Below are 20,778 nucleotides of genomic sequence, written 5' to 3' on the forward strand. Positions count from 1 at the left end.
TTAAAAACAGAATCAAAAAAGTGATTCTGGTTATTTATCTAACTCTGATGGCTCCTGCTACCAGCATAATATAACTTTAATATTTAAATTCATATATAAATTAAATTGGATTATTAAGACTTCATGTTTGCTAGACAACGCTTGGTCGCTAAAGGCACACCATGATTAGTTAGTCAAACAAAGTCACATGTGCCTCCATCATCTAAACACACGAGGGCGACCTTGCCTGCTGCTGTCTTGTGTATAAAAAAGAGATGGTGCTCACTGCAGAACAGACATCCATCGGGCGAGGCTGGATCCAGATCCAACTCCTCTCACTTTATACTTTGCTATACCAGATGAACCAGCATTTTTGCAATTATAACTAATTGTTACACTGCAATTAGTGTGTATATATACACAAACAAGTAAATCTTTAGACACAACATATTTATTTGATATATTTATTAGCACATTTGTAAGAAGAGTAAACCTTCTGCGAGGGAAACCTGTTTCCCTGTCTAATGGCTGTAGTTCTGCAGTGAGGCGTTACTGGGAAAAAAGTGTACATAATGCAAATGAATGCTGCAGTTGTTTTATCTGCACATGCACCTCTATCCTCTAACCACATGGGGGCGCATCTCTGCCTCATTAACTGGTGTATATTGACCTGGGGTCTTATTTATAAAACTGTGCGTAGGATCCTTACCAAAAGTCTACGTCCGCACGAAGGCCAAAAATGGCATACTGCAAAAATCATTAAGACTTATAAAACAAAAAAATGTTCCCTTTATAAGTACAGGTCACCTGCAAGTGTGCCTACATGAATCATCCTCAGATCCCACCCTGCAACCCTATTCTCCTATCAAGTTTGTTTTTATAGATCACAACATTTGCGTGCGTACGCACCCTTTATAAATGAGACCCCTGCTGTCCTGCATTACACTTTAAAAAATGCTTGGTTGGTAATTCAACCCATAGTTGGGTCAAATATGGAAAAACAAAACTGTTTGATTATGCTGAGTTGTTGTTACACAACTATGGGTTCAAACAACCTACCATTTAGGTTGAAACAACCCAACATTTTTAGAATGCAGAAACGATTGGAAATTGCCTACATCGAAATAAGTAGTATGTCTGAAACAATACCAGAATGGTCTACTGTTTAGTTTCTGTAAATATTATATATTGTCTATAGTATGCATCGGATGGACACTTTTTTATCAAGTGAGGCCATGGAAGATGAGAAGCTGCTTAATTAAAAAAGTTAACAGAAAAAAATATAATGTTTTAAACTGTAACCTGTTTAAGTGATATAGGTAAGGACAAATGTTCTACTTGTTGTTAAATTATACGTGTTTAACAGCACCTATAAATCTTATTTGCTGTCTACAAACGTATATGTTACATGATGCAACCATGGCGAATGTATTAAGTTATGTCCCAATAATACTGCACTCGCATAGATCATAATGTTTTAATGGTAAAGTAAGAAAATTTAGTATATATTGTCACCGTACATGATTTCAGACCCACGGTAGGTTTAACATTACAAGTTACTTTATTATTTACCATGTCTGTTTTTGGCCATGTTGCCCTGCATTGTGTGTTTATTTTTGCCTGGATTTACCTGTATCGCTACACAATGCAGTGCTATTTTAGTTTGTAACAATGGGGAGAAGAAATACAGCTATATGTTTCCCAAACCTGTTTTGGGCAATGCAGTTGTCGGCCTTTTTGTTGTTCCAGTTGCTGTGGAGACCGGTGATGTTGGTTTGACTGGTCCTTCAACTGTTGTACCTGTGCATTTGATGTATAAAATATGACATAGAAAGATAAATGTTGGTAATTAAAATAAACAAAATGCATTAATGGTTGGTTAGTACAGCAGTGTTTTAAACCTGTTTCGGGTATTGCGGTTGTTGCCAATTTTGTGGTTCCTGATTCCACTGAAGATGTCTGAGCAAATGCTGTGTCCGGTGATGCTGGTGTGAATTTTATTTTTCCAGTTGTAGTTGGCAGATTTGTAGATGAAACTGCACTCCATGTTTTTTCATCAGTTGTGTCACCCGGTATAGTTGTTTCTTGTACACTAGTAGCTGTACCCACTGATTCTGTAATCTCCGGTTTTTGTATATAGGTAGTTGTTGTCAGCTTTGTTGTGTTGTTTATTTGCTCCGTTAATGTAGTTGCTTGTGGGGTACTGGTTAATGGAGGTGTCATTGTGTGCTTTGATGTGATGCCTGTTTGTTGACTTGAGGTGTTTGTTGAAAGTCCGGAATTTGTTGCAATTGTTAGTTGTCCTGATTCAGTAGTTTGTTGTTGTAAGTCTGTTGTTATTGGAGTGATGATTGTTGGTGGCACTGTTGATGTTGTTGGCTCTGTAGTTGGTGATATTTGTCTCGAGGTAGTTTTCTTTTTGGTTGTGTTTGTTGGTATGATGTTTGATGGCTGTGCTGTATTTGATAATGTTGGTGTTATGGCCATTGTAAACGCAGGTGATGTGGGTTGTGGTCTTTTAAGAGCTGCAAAATAAATTAATAAATATCATTTTTTTACTTTAGGCAAAATTAAAACAACAGTATAAATATTTATATTGATTCATTACCTATTTCTAAACTGGGATACCAGTACTGTCTTGCAAAAACATATGGCCCCCTCCTGAAAGATAAGATCATCATACAAATTATATAATTACAGTATCTATACATTACATACATTCAATTTTAACATAGACGTTGAATCAGTAGACAGCAGTGTTTAGTATATATTATAATTTATTGTTCTGAATTAGAATTTTTTTATATTTAAACCACGTTTACATAAAAAAATCTGTATACTGATTTTATCTTTTAAAAAAGTCGTATTACAGCATGTCTTAAAGAGAAAGTTCACCAAAAAAAAAATGAAACTTCTGTCATTATTTTCTCATCCTCATGTTGTTCTAAACAGTATAAGTTTCTTTGTTCTGTTAAACACAAAAGAAGATATTTTGCTAAATGATGGTAAGCACACAGTCACTTCCATAATATTTGTTTATGCTACTATGAATGTCAGTGGGTATCGTCAACTGTGTGCTTACCATCATTAATCAAAACATCTGCATTTGTGTTCATTAGAATAAAGAAACTCATACAGGGTTAAAACAACCTGGAGATGAGTAAATGATGAACAGAAGTTTCAATTTTGGGTGAACTATCCCTTTAAAACATGCTGTAAGAATACTGTACATATTGTTCGGTGTTAGTTCATGTTACCTTATTACAGTATATTTAATAAAACAAAACAAAACAAATGGTTAATTTACTAAGGAAGTAATAATATAAAAGTACAGCGTAATTACAATCATTTTAATTGGATTTTTGGACCCCTGTTATGTATTTGTATACAGTACATTTTCACACTTACCTAATAACTTTGGTCTCTGTACGATTAGCAGCTGGCCACTGTCGCAGTACACTGTTCTATAGAAACAAAGACACATCCAGATCAGAGAGATCACATTAGAAATCCATACATAATATGCTACAAAGTTTTGCACAGTTGCAGTTGTGATGTGGTCATTTTTATTTTTAGTAAACAATCAACACAGTCACCTTAAAGGATTACTTAATTTTCTTAAAAAAATCTTGAAAATGTACTCACCCTCTTGGCATCCGAAATGTTGATGCCTTTCTTTGTTCAGTCAAGAAGAAATTACATTTTTTAAGAAAAACATTACAGGATTTTTCTCAATTTAAAAGACTTTATTGGACCCCAACAGTTTACAGTGTATAATTGCAGTTTCAAGGACTCTAAACAATCCCAAACAAGGCAAAAGGTCTTATCTAGAAAAACAATTGTCATTTTTGGCAAGAAAAATACAATATATGCACGTCAAAAGGTCACGCATGATGTATGCGAAACTACCTCCCCAGTGTTTACAAGTGTGGTGTAAGAGGACCGTTCAAATGTTGTTGTATGTGGAATGATATTAATTTATGTCTTTGCATCAGTTTATTGTTTTAAAATGGTCCGCAAATGTACATAGTACATACGTAATGCTTATGCATATACGTGAGGTCGCACTGGAGCGTCACATGGCTGGTGCAAAACGAAGGGCCCTATTTTAATGATCTAAGTGCATTGTCTAAAGCGCACAGCGCACGGTCTAAATGGGCATGTCCGAATCCACTTTTGCTAATTTAACGACAGGAAAAAAATTGATGTGCCAAGTGCACAGCCTAAAAGGGTTGTTCCTATTTTCGTAATGAGTAATGTGTGTGTTTTGGGCGTAACATGCAATAAACCAATAAGAGTCTCAGCTCTAATCCCCTTTAAAAGCAAGTTGCGCCTGGCGCCATGCCAAATCCCTATTTAGAAAGCAGAAATTGTAAACTAAAAAACTTTGAATTTTTTGGATTTCAGTCATGGAAGTAAAAATAGCAGGCTTTTAATTGCTGTAAATGTATCCTACATAATCATTGTAATCTCATAATTAATTTGCAAATATGCAAGAAATGGTTTGTACTCTAAAATACTTTATTTGTAACAAACAGGAGATAAAGAATTTACAAACATGCGGAGAGCCATTTCAGCACTCAGCACTTCAGCTCCATGTTTTTTTTTTAAAGCATTATTTAAAAATGTTTCTTATCTCACCATTTCCACAGGTACAGAGTCATCATATACAATAAATCCTTGGGGTAGCATAAAAAAAAAAACATAAAAATAGATGCATTTATTTAAAGCAAAGCATTTATTTACTTATAGTACCAGGCTACAGGTGAAGCAGGTATTTACGCCTTCTAACGTCTCGTAATTGGTGCTCATTTATGTCCAAGAGACTCAATAATAATCTTTTACATTTTAGTCCTTTAATTTTTCATATTTTAAAAAGGGTTGTGTTCTGCTGCGCATCCATGATAACTAAATGGCTTCGTTTGTCCCGTTTGTAGGCGCATATTGCACTCATTACATTACATACAATATTGCGCCATTGACTTTAGACTTAGACCTGGTTTTTGTTGGTCAAAGGCGTAGTCTATTTTTAGTTGCCTCAAAATAGCAACGCACCAACAATGCACCTAAATACACCTCATTTTCAGACCAGAACGCCCATGGGCGCAAAATTGGGCGCAAATGCATATGCTTTTTAAATAACGTGGCGCTAAACGTAAAAATGATAATTGCGAAACTAGCAAAAGACCCTTGCGTCGCGCATTGTGCTGCATTGTGCCGGGTGTATGATAGAGCCCGAAAAGTTGTGGTTTAAAAGTACATATTTTTCTTGCCAAAAATGACAATCGTTTGCTAGATAAGACCCTTATATCTTGTTTGGGATTGTTTAGAGTTCTTTGAAGCTGCATTGAAAGTGCAATTTTAAACTGCTTTTAAACTGTAAACTGTTGGCGTCCAATAAAGTCTATTAAAATGAGAAAAATCCTGGAATGTTTTCCTCAGAAAACTTACTCTCTTCTTGACTGAACAAAGAAAGACATAAACATTTTGGAAGACATGGGGGCGAGTAAATTATTGGGATTTTTTTAAGAAAGTGGAGGAATCCTTTAATAACTGCCTGAATACACACCACCAAAGTTATACATAAAGCTGTTTACACAGCAATTTAATAGCAAAATAATTTTTATTGAGTCGTCAATGTCAAATTATTAAGTGTGCTATGGCCTTACAATCGTCTGAGCCTTTTCCATAACGGTTGAGTTTGATGCAGACACATTATGTGGTGTAACGGTTGATGATGCTAAAGTGAAAAGAGGGAACAAGAAACAAGGTATTAATTATGCTTTTGAAATAAGAGTGATTTTATTTATTTTCATTTAATGTTTGACTTTTTATCCACTGTGGGAACAAACAAATATTTAGCTTTTACCTGAGCAAGACACATTATTCAGATTTTCACAAGTTTGCCCCAACAATCCTGATGAAAGAGGTTTAATTGAGTTTTAACAGGTGTCTAAATGTTAACAGTGTTAACTTGCACATAAATAGGAACATTGAATAGATATTTACCAAAGAAAATCAAGAGAACCACCAAGGACATCGTCCTTTATGTCTCCTTCTGTCCTGCAAATAAACATTGAAAGCACTTTAAACAATTTGGTGGTTAAGAACAGCTTAACCACACTGTCATAGAAAAGACACAAAAGCTGTCTAAAGATGGTACTTTTTTAAAAGGTCCTAATATTTAGATACAGATAACACTGTAAAAAATATTTTGCAGCCTTTAATTGTGATGTATGATCAGATTGGTTTAACAAGTCATTTTGATTTAAAGTACTAATTAAGATTTCTAGGCTACATGTTTTACATGTTTTGAAGCTGTGTAATGTAATACAGTGTTTCTCAACTCTGTTCCTGGAGGCCCACTGCTCTGCACATTTTGTATGTCTCTCTTATCCACCGGCCTCAGTTCAGTTTACGGAGAGCTCTGCTAATGAGCTGATGATTTGAATCAGGTGTGTTAAATAAGGGAGACATACAAAATGTGCAGAGCAGCGGGCCTCCAGGAATAAAGTTGAGAACTACTGATGTAATATATATGAATAAACACTGCAATAGCTTCTTGCTTAGTTCAAAAGCCACTTTCTGTTGTCAATGAAGTTGCTCTCTTGTTTACAACTATATATTAGGGGTGACCCCGAATAGTCGAAGATTCAATGGATTGATAGGAGAAGCCTGATTCAACTACCAATCTCACAGTCAATCACTGCAGATATGCAACACATTATCTGATTTCACATATAACAGCTTTTTCCCAATATATTAATATACAGCATATTATGATAATGCTATGTAAATAATATGTAAAGAAGTAGCTTTCAATAAATATTTTTAAAATGCATTAAAGGGATAGTTCGGCCAAAAATGATATTAAACCCATGATTTACTCACCCCCAAGCTGTCCGAGTTACATATGTCCATCGTTTTTCATACAAACACATTTTCGGATATTTTAGAAAATGTTTTAGATCTTTCAGTTGATTAAATGTAATGTTACGGGGTCCACGACCTTCAAGTCCAAAAAAAGTGCATCCATCCTTCACAAAATAAATCCAAATGGCTCCAGGATGATAAACAAAGGTCTTCTGAGGGTAATCCATGTGTTGTTGTAGAAATATCCATATTTAAAACTTTATTAATGAAAATAACTACCTTCCGGTAGCGCCGTCATCTTAGTCTCCTCTGTATTCAGCAGAGAGTATTAGCGTAGTGTACGCACTTTTCTTAGTGACGTATGACAAATTCGGAGGGCGGGGGCACAGAGCAGCAGCAGAGTAGCCTCCGTAGGCTGCGTAAGCTCTCATCCTGAATGAGGACGCAACTAAGATGGCGGCGCTACCGGAAGGTATTTATTTACGTTAATAAAGTTTTAAATATGGATATTTCTACAACAACACAGCGTAGATTACCCTCAGAAGACCACTTTTTTTGGACTTGAAGGTCGTGGACCCCGTAACATTACATTTAATCAATTGAAAGATCTAAAACATTATCTAAAATATCCAAAAATGTGTTTGTCTGAAAAACGATGGACATTTGCAACTCGGACAGCTTGGGGGTGAGTAAATCATGGGTTTAATAATATTTTTGGCCGAAATTTCCCTTCGAACAACCCTTGTGACAGGGCTACACGTCCATATGGTAAGAGGTTTCCAGGTTAATAAACCATTGCAATGCATGGTCTCTTTGTTTCTGAAAAATTGCTTGCTTGAAAAGTGACAGCTTTTGTAAAAATTTTGAGAAAGCACAATTAAATGTGGATGCAGTGCAGTGCAGTGCAGTTCAGAACTAGGTATTGAGGACAGGGGTTCTTAAAGTGAGATCTGGGGACATATGATGGTGTAAGTTTCCTGGTGGTTCTTCTGGACACTACAAATTAACCACAAATAGTAATCCACTCCCAATGTCCTTTCTCAATCTCGTCTTGCAGAGATGTTAAAAAGCTGTCTAGGGGAACTACCACTGCCAACGTCACAAACTCAGTCAGTCAAATTAAGAAAGAACACAGTTTAAAGGGCACCTATTTCATTGCTAAAAAACGATAATACAATGTGTTTGCGTGGTTTATGGTTAAAAAACACATTATTTTCCATATACTGTACATTTTTGCAGCTTCAGATTTCTCTCTCTCCCTAAACGCACTGATTTGGTAAAAAATTTTGTTTTGAAAAGATCTGTGTCCCTGATTGACCAGCTAATCTGTACATTGTGATTGGCCTAAATATCTCTGACGTCAGCCGGAAATGTGGTGGTCTTTACAATGTTTGACAGATTCCAGTGGCGATTTCTTTAAGACTACAAGGGAAGCTCGGCTTCCCCTATAATGTCAAAAAATGAATGGTCAAATATGTACTATTGTATTAACATTTTATTGACTAAAAATACGTTAGAAAACGTTAATCTCAAAGACGAGTTCATTTAGAATCAGTTACATACAGCAGGCCGGCTGACTCGATCTCCTTCTCATAAATTCCCGTAGCGTCACAGTCAGTGCATTTCCCTGTTGAAGCCCAGCTTCCATTGACTTCAATGGGGCTGCTTTGAACAGTTTTTTTTCAGCGCTTCGAAACTAGACGGACATTGGATAAATGCTGCGATTATGTCCCGCCCATGGAAGCTCAGCTTCTCTGGAGGTGAATGAGGAGTGGGCTGGCCTGGAAGCCGGGCTTCTGCTTGATGATTGGAAGGTCTGTTAAACTGCCTGCATCTCCTTTTGACTGACAGCGATTTTGTCCTATAAGGAATCGCCGAAGCTATTCGCGCAGTTCCATCGCGGATTTCTCAAGTATAGTCAAAATAAAAACTGCTACAACCTATTTCTTGATTTTTGCTTGGTGAAATTGCTTGATTTTCCTCATACATTTCACACAATCAAATTATACATGGAAACAATAATTTCTTATATTCTTAAGGTTAATTCTTAAGAATTAGTCAATCCAGGGAAATTTGACGACATGGAGACAGGTATTTCCAGAGGAGGCCTTCCAAAGTGTCCTGAAAAGTTATGGCCATCACTTTGATTTAGGGAGACTGAGGTCAGAACTTCAAGTCCTGTATTCAGATCAGGAATTGCAGGGTTACAGGGGAAAGCTGTGTGCCCTTACGAAAATTAACCATGGTTTTACTACAGTTACAACAACAACAACAAAAAAAAAGGTTACTGTAGTAAAACCAGGGTCACAGACCATTTTCTTGAAAAGGAACGTAGGGCAGAATTTACTTTTAAATAAATGGACAATTTTATGATGTAGGCTGAAAATGAGCTTCCCCTCTTTGACAGACCAGTAGCCGCCACTGACAGATTCGTTCACAAATGCAATGCCAACAGGAGTTGACCTACAGTCAGAAGCGAGAGGTATTAAGATAATGTCAGTACATCACCAATCCCAGGAAGTAAACTGTTGCCTACAATCCGTGTGTTTGTTGTAGTCCAAGAAAAATTTTTTACGTTGGAGACGATAACTTGCGGGGGTTTGTACCGTTTGCATATCATTAACATGTACTTATACACACTTACACACCAAAGGAAATGTCAAATGTAAAAACCGGATAAGTGCTGGAAGTACAGTGGAAGTCTTTATATGGGCACTTCACCCGGAATTGCGCACACACACACACCAATCAAGAGCTGACACAAAATTAACTTCACCAAAGAAGAGTGTTGTGAGGGAAATTTAAGCTTGTTTATATTCCCAAAGAAGAATTGTGTGTATGTTTAACACTGTCCTGGTGATAAAACAAGTCACAGTCTGTAAGTAAAACAGTATCAAATGTCTGTTTTGTTGGCAATCTGCACTTGTGCATACTGTATAATGTAAATGACACGAGCATGTAGTGAATCATAAGTTATCCAGAGGTAGTGGGATAATGTTTTGTGAATGTTGGGTCCTCGCTCTGCCCATGTTACACTTCCAAGGGCCCGTTTTTTTTTTTTTTTTTTTTTTTTTTGTAGCGCTACAGCTGATATGTATTTTAGGTGTTGGAGTTAAAAGGACTCCGCATAGAATGGATGTGTTGGCCCTGTCCCAAATGGCACACTCCGGACTTGTGGTCCTTCTCAGAGACCACACTTTGATGACATCATGTAGTGCAGACTTTGGGGACCCTTGATGCGAGTCCACGTGGGTGCACCGGAGTCGTATTTTGGGACAGATTTGAGCGTCACGCCGGAAATAGGTAGAGAAGTTGCCCGTCAGTGTGAACTCCTCCCTTCCATCGTCTGATTGGTCTGATGACTCTTTCGCAAGGACTTCTGGGTTGGTAAAGTGTGCAAAGCCTGCTGCAGTGCTGGGTTCGCCGAAGACCGCATCAAGGGGGCAAAAGGGGCACTGATAAGCACACTTCGAAGCATAAAATTGACAGATGGGACTTACGAACTCATAGACTAAGCGAGTATGCGCAATTTAAGGCCACAAGAGCGAAAGTCCACATGAAGTGTGTCATTTGGGAGAGGCAGTTGTTACAATTTTGCAGAGGTACATGTCTGGCTACGCAGAGCTACGTACATTTTTGGTAAATAACCCGCATATTGCACTATTTTGGAAATCTGGCCCTTAGTGTGTTGTACCAAAAATAGCATTGATTGTTTTGTTTTCAACACATCCGTTTAAACAGTGCAGCTTTACTGGACAGGCTGGTTTTTTAATGCTTTTTAAATCCCAGGCATTGTAAAATGTAGTAAGGCAGATATGTGTGAAAACTAGCATAGTAGCAAACTGAGCGACTTGAAAAGGCTCTTGTAAAGAACCATGAAAAAGCTAATAAAGAGAAAACAACCCACCCTACAATGAAATTCAGGCCAAAGGGTTTTGTACATCTGAGATTGAACAACTACCATCAATTTAACCATTAAAGCCGTAGATGTGCTATTTACCCCCAAAATGCCACTTTGGATGTCCCAAAGCACATGTGAAAACTGTTCAACATTTCTATGCTGTGGAATAAAGGGAAACTTTGTCTTTAATGTTGCCTTTAATGTTACTTCATTGTCCACTATTATGCCTAGTTATCATTGTCGTGATTGTTACTGTTACAAATGCTGTTTGCACATGTGGACTTTATGTAGTCTCGTGTAGTGTATAATATATGGTTAAAATGACAATAAAGCCACCCTGACTCTAGTAAAAGAGGTAAAAGAAGGTACAGTTTTGTCGTTAATGGAGTTGTTTAAGGGTTATAACTATTGTATGGTAATTGCTAAAGAGCCCCTATTTTCCGTTTCATGATTTCCCGAAGTCACGTTCTACGATGACACAAATTATTGAGCAGCGCTTGTCGTTTGTCGTTTCTACGATCATAAATGCAGACATGGTTTTATGTTTTAGTATCCTTACCTTACCAATGTGTCACATTTTGCTCAAGCTGCGCTGGCAAAGTTGATTGATCAGCTTGGTCATTTGCATTTTCTGAATCAGATTAGTACTTGTATTGATAAGGTAGTAAAGACGATATGTCCTGTTGGGAGCTGATCTTCCCAATATGGTAAGAAGCACCACATTTCCGTCACTCACTTGAGGTATCCGGACAATCACAATAGACTGGAGAGCTGGCTAATAGGAGCCCACCGCGCTTTCTCGGAAGAAATGAGCTTTGTACTAGCCTAGGTTTCCCCATTCTGCCTTGTCCGCAAATTTATTCACGCTGCAAGTCTAGCATGGAAACTATGAACCTTATCTGTCCCTGAAATAGGGAACCAATCAAGAACAGGGAGGGGGCAGCAAGATGAGGACGACATCTATGCGACACACCAAAGCAGTTTTGTTTATCCAACACGGCATCAGACGTGAAGTTACTTTTCAATTCAGCCTAGATAGTGTTCTAAGGAGTTTTGAACGCAAGTTTATATACAAAAAGAGCAACTTTTGTCGTTAAACAATTTCATATCCAAGATAGGACCAACCTGCTAGGCATCGTCGTAGACGAAGTACATTTAACTTATAAATGGTAAGTGGTATTTATTATTATTGTCATTATGCGTGTACTGTGGTTGTCACAGTGCCACTAAATTGTGTTGCTTTTCAAATACAATATACAGCTACCAGTTTAGTTGCATAGCTTTCAGCTGTGAAAACGTACCGATAAAAGCTGTTTACGTTTGAATTTATGTCGCTCTACATATGTCATCTGGTATATTGAAACGATTGGCTAAGAGCTACGTACAGACGCATTTGATAAACATTTGTAGCGCCCAGTAAACGGCTCTGGGCATTCGTAAACCACACCTCAAATACGAGAAAATGAGCGTATGGTCCCCAGACCACTTCTTATTCTCTATGAGACTGGTCTTGTATTAGCCAGGCTAGCTTTGTACAGTATTTCAACAAAAATTTGTTTTTTGAACCATAAACCACGTGAACACATTGTATTACAACAAATACACAAAATAACATCTTTTTAAGCAATGTAATGTGCCTCGTTCTTCCTGATCCCATTTTTAAAACACTAGTGTGTTATGTTGCTATAAAAGCATAAATAATACCTGTAAAATGATAAAGCTCAAAGTTCACTGCCAGGCAATATATTTTCTTTAATAGAATTCCTCTTTCAAAGCCTACAGCGAACTGACGGTTTGGACTACAACCCTCTATTTCCTGCTTTAATGACGTCACTAGAACAGTTTTTTGACTAAACTCCGCCCACAGGAATACGGCAGTCATCAGCTTTGGCTCAATCGGCTCTGCTAAGCTAAGCTGCTATCGAATCACAACACACTAAACAAACTACACAATCAGAACTCGTTACGTATTTCTGAAGGAGGGACTTCATAGAACAAAGAAGACATCAGCCTGTTTTGAGGACAGTGAAAACAGCGCTATACAGATAAGTAAATTGTGTGAAAAATATAGCGTTTTTTTACACGTGAAACATGAATACATGTTATATTGCAAACTATAAACACAATCAAAGCTTCAAAAACACAGAAAGAACGGGAGCTTTAAAGGTTTCATTAGAAAAACGCATTCTCTTATCTTGTGTAGTCGTGTGTAGACACCCATGTGTTTAACAGTAGTCAAAGCTTAGGAATTCTAACAACATTATTACGGCAACATTATTATTCATCAACATTAACAGTAGGCCAGCTGGCAGGATTTTTGTTTTGTTCATTATTTATAATTAATTGTAGGTCAAATAGTGTATTTTTAGGAACTGTTAATGAGTTTCTGAAGCATCTTAAAATACGTTTATACTATAATAACTCTGTTTTTATATTAACTTTTATGTTGCTGTTCAGTAGTAAAGGTAGGATGTTCTGATTGGTCAGTGTAGTAGCCTTTCCTCTATTGTGATTGGATGGCTAGACAAAAAGTGACTTAAAGATGCAGTATGTAAATTTTAGAAGGATCTTTAGACAGCAATGCAATATAATATATAGATAACTGTGTTTTGAGTGTTGTAAAAAGACATTACAATACAAACTGTGTTGTTTTATTAACCTTAGATTAAGATGTTTTTATCTACACACACCGCGGGTCCCCTTACATGGAAGCCGCCATGCCTTCATATTTCTACAGTAGCCCTAAACGGACAAACTGTCCTATAGAGCGTGTTTGTCACTTTGTTGTCTCAAATGATGACATGTTTGTCCTGTGACGGCTACCATAGCTTCTCTATGTGCTTCAGGGTTGGGGTGCAATACGCAACTTCACCACTAGATGCCACTAAAATCTACATACTGCACCTTTAATTGAGCCCCACTATAAAAACAAATATTATGACCAGTTCGACAATTGTTTTACAACGTATATTACAGTATCGTTTTAAAATGTATTTTGTTCAATGTACAATTTATTTGTTAAACACATTTAAAAAAACTGTTGTTAAGCAAAGTGCTGCACAGAAAAACAAAAGTCCAATTACAGCATTAACAACAAATACACAGTTTTTTAACACAACTATGTAGTCCATCTTATCTTGTGTCATCGAAGGCACATGAGAAGAGATGAGTTAACAGAAATTTGAATTCAGACACTGTAGGAGGAGTAGATCTGATAGGTAGCCTAGAGGTAAACGTTGCATAATTTAGAACCAGCAACTTTGCATTTCAGTCGAGTTCTAGGAATGGACAGTTAACAACTCAGAAAGATATTGAGGAACAAAACAATTAACAGCTTTATACACAAATAGCAAAATCTTAAACTCAATGCGATATTGCAAAGGTAGCCAATGAAGCGACCGTAGGATAGGTGTAATATGAACCCATTTGCGACTGCGCGTAAAGTGAGCGGGTGGCTGTATTTTTCGCCAGCTGAAGTCGATGTATAGATGAGACCGGCAAGCAGGGTTTAAATTGGGCCGGGGCCGTCCGGGGCTAAGCCCCGGCACATAGGCTGAAGGTCTCGCTCTGCTCTTGCCAGTGTACCTGCTGCGCTGGTGCGCGTGCACTCGCTGCGCTGGTATGTGTGCACTGACGTGAAAGGGAATAATGCGTTTCCATTCATTATAGGGCATACTCACCAACGCAAGTTTAACGATTTGCGCGAGTAGATTACATACAAAGTCAATGCAAAGACGCAACCAGGCGCGTCCTCGCACAGGGCGATGCAAATGACGCGAATTGGGCGGCGCAATTGCCGCGAAAACACGCGCCTTCCCCTTTAAACGCGTCTTCGCGCAAGTTATGCAACTCAAGCGAAAAAACTCAGAACTGCAAGAACGCGCTCTCACACAGGATAATTTGACATTGTAGAGGAGAGAGCGAGAGAGAGAGAGAGAGAGAGAGAGGTAAGAATGGTGCCCACGTCGAGAAAACTTAATAGAAGACTAGAAACGTGTAAAGGATTAAAGTATTTGTCACTCATTTAATTACAGTATGTTAACTGGATAACACTGGATATAACTCATTGTATAGGCATAGTTTAATAAAATAATGTATTTTGATTACACAAATCAAACCTAACTATATGATTGTTTTAGCTGCTGACCTGCATAGGGAATCTCTATGGCTAATTTATAAGACATGTAAGAGTCTTTTGTGGTATCTTATGGCTAGAATTATTCAAGGAGGTTAATTCTTTTAACTTCCTGTAAAATGTGATCAATTGTGCATAATGACATGTGGAACAAATGGATATAGGGTGTCAAACTCATAGATTTGCATCATTTAAAATTCAGATGCTCTTTTTAAAATATTTGTGGTCAACCTCTGGCACAGCTTTAAAGCTGAAACTTATCAAATCCTATCAGAGGTCCAGAATGTCATTGAAACACACCAGTGGCTTTGCTGTCATCAGTATTAAACATCTTACCCCTCGAAGTACGCCTCCCCGCACAGCCCCCCCACATAACAAATCCCAATTTAACCCCTGCCGGCAAGCCATAGTAAAGTGAGTTACAGTAATCCAGTCACAAAAGAAAAAAATGCATGTAGTATTTCAAAGCACTTTCTGGGCAAAAAGTTTTTCACCTCACAAAGATATCCTAGTATACTACCCTAGTGACAACTAAAGACAATTTCTTTTGTTCTGACTGTATAGGAAATTGTATTTTATAGCTTTATTTGTTCACTTGAACTTTAGACAATATTCAGAAAGGTTATAGACTAAGGCAAATCATATTTAAAATAGAATGTAACAAAGGCAAAGCATACTGAACAAGCTGGTTTTTCTATAGTTTCGATTCTTTTCAAATCACAGTTCTTGTAAAATGTACAATGTACAAATATGTATAAAGACTAGCGTAGTAGAGGAACTGGGAAAAGCATTGGAATTCAGGCTAAAGGGTCATGTTTGAACATTTGCACTTTAATGTAGTCTTGTTTATAATCTGTGTATAATGTATTTCTCTAAGGTTTAGTTCTTATCTTAATTAAATGTTTTTGTCTATTTCAGATAATTTAATAATGTGTTTGTCTTGTCTTGTCTTGTCTTGTCTTGTCTTGTCTTGTCTTGTCTTGTCTTGTCTTTGTCTTATGTCACACCTTTGCCTTGGAGAAAACATTTCTGAGCTGTATATGGTTAAAATGACAATAAAGCTACCCTGACTCTGACTCTAGTAAAAGAGGAAAAAAAAGATACAGTTTTGGCTCTGATAGAGACGTTTTAAAGACTTCCAAGTGAAAATAAGATGACTTTAAGATAACTTAAAATAAAAAAAAACTCAAAATAAGACAAAGAAATGTAAGTCCCTGCAAAGTCAGATATTGTGTTCTTTGTAAAACCAAAGAAAAATGTCTTCTAAACCACCCAACCAAATTTAAATGATGGAAATAAACCGACAAGTAAATAAAATGATTTATTAAAATCTTGGAAAGATAGGCAGCATTCTCTACTCTCAAGCTGTGGGGTCCTGTCCACTGTCCGCATTGAAACTTTCAAATACTGCCAGAATCAGTATTATATCAGGTCAGTATTTAAAAGTAAATTCTTAATTTTACACAAAATCCAGTTATTCTGTCATCTTTTCTCCCTTTTTTCCCAAAACGCAATAAACGCCACTCCCCTTTTCTACAGAATGCAATAAATCCGCTCCACAAATTACAGCGCACCATTCCACGCAATGGCGGCGCGTTGAGAACAAGGAATCTTAGTTTGTATCTCCTCATCTATTTTGTACTTCTTGATCAACAAACAAACAAAAACAAAATATTACTTTAATGGCATTGATAAACCTGTGATGGTTTTCTGTAACGGGAAAGAAACGTAAGCCATCAACATCTAATAATTTACGCGAGAGGCCCCTCGGAGATGGGTGCTTGTTCTCCCGACAGCATCAAGCGTCTGTCATGCTAACACATTGACCCCAGGGGATCTTATGAAAAACTTTCCATAACATTTTACAGCTGATCTCTGTGAAAAATGTCAAGCGACGACGTCAAGTATAACCGTAGCAATGACAGTGTTCTTAATATGACAAAGTAAGTGTTTTGCTTAATTCCATTAATGTTTATTTTTTTATCAGTGTATACCACTAGTCAACTTAATGAATATAAAATGGCAAAGATGAATGCACATTTATACATGATTGAATAGATTTATAGCATTTTGAAAAAAACTTGTCATGGATTTATTGCATTTTGTGGAAAAAAATAATCAGTTTTTATAATAAATCTTTGAAAATCAAGTTCTGGATTTGAATTTTTTTATGTTTTTATAACCTAAAGATGCTATGTGAAAGTTTGTAACAGAAAATAGTGGTTTTCATCTTGTCGCTTTCTTGGTATAGAAAACATATTTTTACCGAAATTTGTCAAAATGGATTTATTGCGTTTTGGAACCAAACTCTTCATTTTCTCTGCACAATAAAGGTAGAAGTGTTCAATATGTACAGAAATTAAACTTTAAAAAATAAGCTCTAAAAATATTGAGTGGTGTACAATTTGTCACAAGTAGTTGTAGTTGCTGTGCTTTACTGTGTTTTTAAAAAAGAGTCAAATGTACTTAGTGCTGAGAAAAATTTGAGGCAATATTTTGTCTCAGCCACTTGATGCATACTGCACACCATGTCCATTGTAAATAACTGTTTACTAAAGCCAAACTTTGTACAAAGCACAGGTTGCAATCAGGTAGCTTGTTTTAATGCACCCATGCACCTACGAAGAACTAGTCATAGTTTTGAATGTGCCAAAATTTGCAAAGTTCATGCCACTGAATCTTTGTAAGATATTAAAGTCTCCCTGTAATCAAAACTTATCTTTGAGCATCATAATAGCATATATAAAAGTTTCTTCATGCTTTAAAATATCTGTAACCCTTGCTTCATTTAGTATATGTGGATCTATGAATATGCGATTTAGGGTGTTTTCACATATAGTTTATTTTTAAAGAACCAAACCCAGTTCACTTAAAGTGAACCAGAAAAGGAACTAGCCGAATGTGACCTCAGTCCTTTTGGTGTTCACAATATAGTGGACTCAAAAGAGGACCCAGTTCTTTTTTTGGTCCTTTTCAGAACTGAATTGATCTCAGACCCTTTCTTGTTTACATCACAACTTCATAAGAACTCAAACCCCTGCTTTCTGTGCCTTTTGATACAATGTCAAAAAGACACGTGAAGCGGACCGGGACCTCATTGATTTCACATCTCAAAAAGAAATTAAACCACAAAAGAACCCAAAAACGAACCGTACTCACATGGGCATCGGAACCATTATACGTGGGTGGGACAGGACCCACCCACTTTTTAAGACCAATGATAATGGACCCACCCACTTTTTCTTTAATTTAGCGCATTTGTCCGTTCACTTATCAAAGCGCTGTTAGTCAAAATCCATTTCACTAGAGCAGGGATCCCCAACCTTTGCTTCAGCTTTGTTTCAGCTTTAAAAAAAATTTGCGGAGGGGGGTGTCGCTGAGTTGCTCTTCGAACAAAGTGCTGAACAACCTCCTTTGCGAAATGTATAATGTTTTAAACAGAAGTAAAGGTCAAACAACCATGCATTAGGAAAATTAACAACTGCTTTATTTATAGTATATTTTCTATAGACGTGTAAAACCATATTTTGGCGGATTGTTTTACTTTCACTGTTTCACGAGTTTGCCTGCCCATTTAGTCTTAATAATTAACGGTAAACAAACTTAACTTGCTGTTCTTAAAGGCAGCTCGTGGAGACCAACCCACTTTTCATTTGCTTCTGACGCCCATTCGGTGTGCTTTTGGGTCCTTTTAGGGGGGTCTGAGATCACTTGTTTGTTCACATATACACCCTGAACTGCTCTGAGAGTGTTTGGAGGGCTTAAACGAACTAGGTGTGAAAACACCCTTAGTGCCTCAACTTAATCACACAGTTTGAACCATATATGAATGTACAAACTAGATATATAGATATATCAATCCAGTATCACGAAATTAAGTACCTATATTCACATAAATTTGTGAGTCTTTCGCCTGACACGGACACGATTTTCCGCCTTTTTGCGTGAACATGTCACATATTTCTGTGTACATGTCATTGTCACGTATTTGGTACTCAACTGTTTTGTCCTATTTTCTTACCATTGTCACTTCGGTTTAGGGTTAGATTTAAATAAAATGACATTCTTACCCAGACCCAACTCTAACCCTAATGCCAGGCGACAATGGTTTAAAAATTATAAAATATAAATAATTATAAAAATTAAATAATGAAAAAAGGTATAAACCAATACTTAAAGTGACATCCTAACTCAAACAACACTAACCCTAAACCGAAGCATCAATGACTTGAAAATAGGACAAAAGAGTAAAAAATACGTGACATGTTCACGCAAAAACACAGAAAACCGTGTCAGTGTCACGCAAAAGACTCACAAATTTACGTGACTATAGGTACATCATTTTGTGATACAGGGTTGCGATATATATATATGTAAATGATGCTACATTCGACACATACAGACTCATAACTGCTAAGTTTGGTTAACCACAATATATACTTGACCTGGGTGTTTGCAGCACTAATCTTTAAGTGCTTTAAGCCTTAACAGGCTACAGCACTGACCTTGCATCACAGAAACAGAGCTGAAGTGCCTGTGATGCAATCGTTTCAGAGTCTATGCGGCCTTCATACTGTAAAAAATATCTATACTGTAACTTGTACTACTAATCCACGTGACTTTAAAGAGTCTTGTAAGTGTGAAATGTCCTGTTGTGTATAAAAGCTATTAGTAAAGAAATTGGGTGTAATAGTAATGATAAAATGTTAGCAGATTTCCTGCACGTATAGGTGTATTCAATAATTTTGCAATGTTAAAAAAATAAGGTAACACTTTACTATAAAATTGTATTAGTAAACATTACTAAATGCATTTACTAAAAACTAATATTGTTTTTCAAGATATACTAATTCTTGTTAATGATAGTTTATGTCAGTATTCATAGTAGTTCATAATGCATCAACTAATGTTAAAAATTACAATGTTTGATTTTAAAAATGTATTAGTAAATGCCGAAATTAAAATGAACAAAGATTAATAAATGCTGTAGACGTATTGTTCATTGATAGTTCATATAACTAATTGTTAACAAATACAGCCTTATTGTAAAGTGTTATATATCTGCAATATATTGCTCTAAGATGTGTACTGCTTATATACTAAAACCACAATAATGCTTGGGGATCACACAAAACAATCTAATTTGACCTTGAGGGAGCACTTAACCCGGATGACCCCTATTATTAGAAACATATGATTAAGGTGTGTTTAAATGAGATACTAGTTTGAATGACATACTGTACTGTAAATAAATACTACAATAAACAACACAATTAAACCATTTTAAAAGCCCACTGGTACCAATGCTTAAACCTGTAAAGGGAAGTCTACAGTGCTGAAAATATATCTGCAGGCCTATTTACACATGCAAATCCTAATCACTTAGGAACCATTATGGCACCTGCAGCAAAACAACACAAATGCTACACTTTCAGAGGATCTAACCTAAAAAAATGAATTTTCTTCATTAAAGCTTAACAATCAGTTAAGTAACACAGCTGTAAATGAATATTATTGTATTATGTTATGGCTGTGCTAGATCCAGAACACTGCACATGCATCTTCTGCGCTTTAATCTTAGATGTTAATTAAATATAAGTATCTAATAATATTATAACATAGTGCTATAGTATTAAAAACTTGTAAATGTTGATAGTTGATGATTAGGCTAAATAGTTAAATAAAAAAATAATAATTATGGTAACATAATATCTAAATCATTTAACAACCACATATCCTTACCTATTTGTCCTTTGTCTCTGTTTTGTAGGCTACCATAGATCCAATGGAGACAGGTCATTGTTTGATTTAAGGGTTATCCACTTTTTCATTTTTTGCGTGAAAATTTGCCAGGTTTTTCTTTCGGTATACGTCAAAACAAATGAAACTT

The 20,778-nt window shown here is 36.5% G+C and overlaps 1 protein-coding gene across 1 annotated transcript in view; it reads right to left on the reverse strand.

The window, feature by feature from the left end:
* The window catches only part of LOC135746722 (uncharacterized), a 36,921-nt gene extending 16,172 nt beyond the window's left edge, over positions 1-20,749 (reverse strand). The window contains exons 1-8 of the mRNA XM_065265386.2: positions 20,631-20,749; positions 5,989-6,042; positions 5,849-5,896; positions 5,649-5,719; positions 3,388-3,443; positions 2,588-2,640; positions 1,881-2,504; positions 1,687-1,779 (exon numbers count right to left, since the gene is read on the reverse strand). Of these exons, the coding sequence (XP_065121458.1) occupies positions 1,687-1,779; positions 1,881-2,504; positions 2,588-2,640; positions 3,388-3,443; positions 5,649-5,719; positions 5,849-5,896; positions 5,989-6,019 (976 nt within the window). The 5' untranslated portion in view covers positions 6,020-6,042; positions 20,631-20,749. The remainder of the gene's footprint in view (positions 1-1,686; positions 1,780-1,880; positions 2,505-2,587; positions 2,641-3,387; positions 3,444-5,648; positions 5,720-5,848; positions 5,897-5,988; positions 6,043-20,630) is intronic.
* Positions 20,750-20,778: the final 29 nt, after the last annotated feature.

The sequence above is a fragment of the Paramisgurnus dabryanus genome, chromosome 4 (assembly GCF_030506205.2).
Source record: "Paramisgurnus dabryanus chromosome 4, PD_genome_1.1, whole genome shotgun sequence".
Classification (NCBI taxonomy): domain Eukaryota; kingdom Metazoa; phylum Chordata; class Actinopteri; order Cypriniformes; family Cobitidae; genus Paramisgurnus; species Paramisgurnus dabryanus.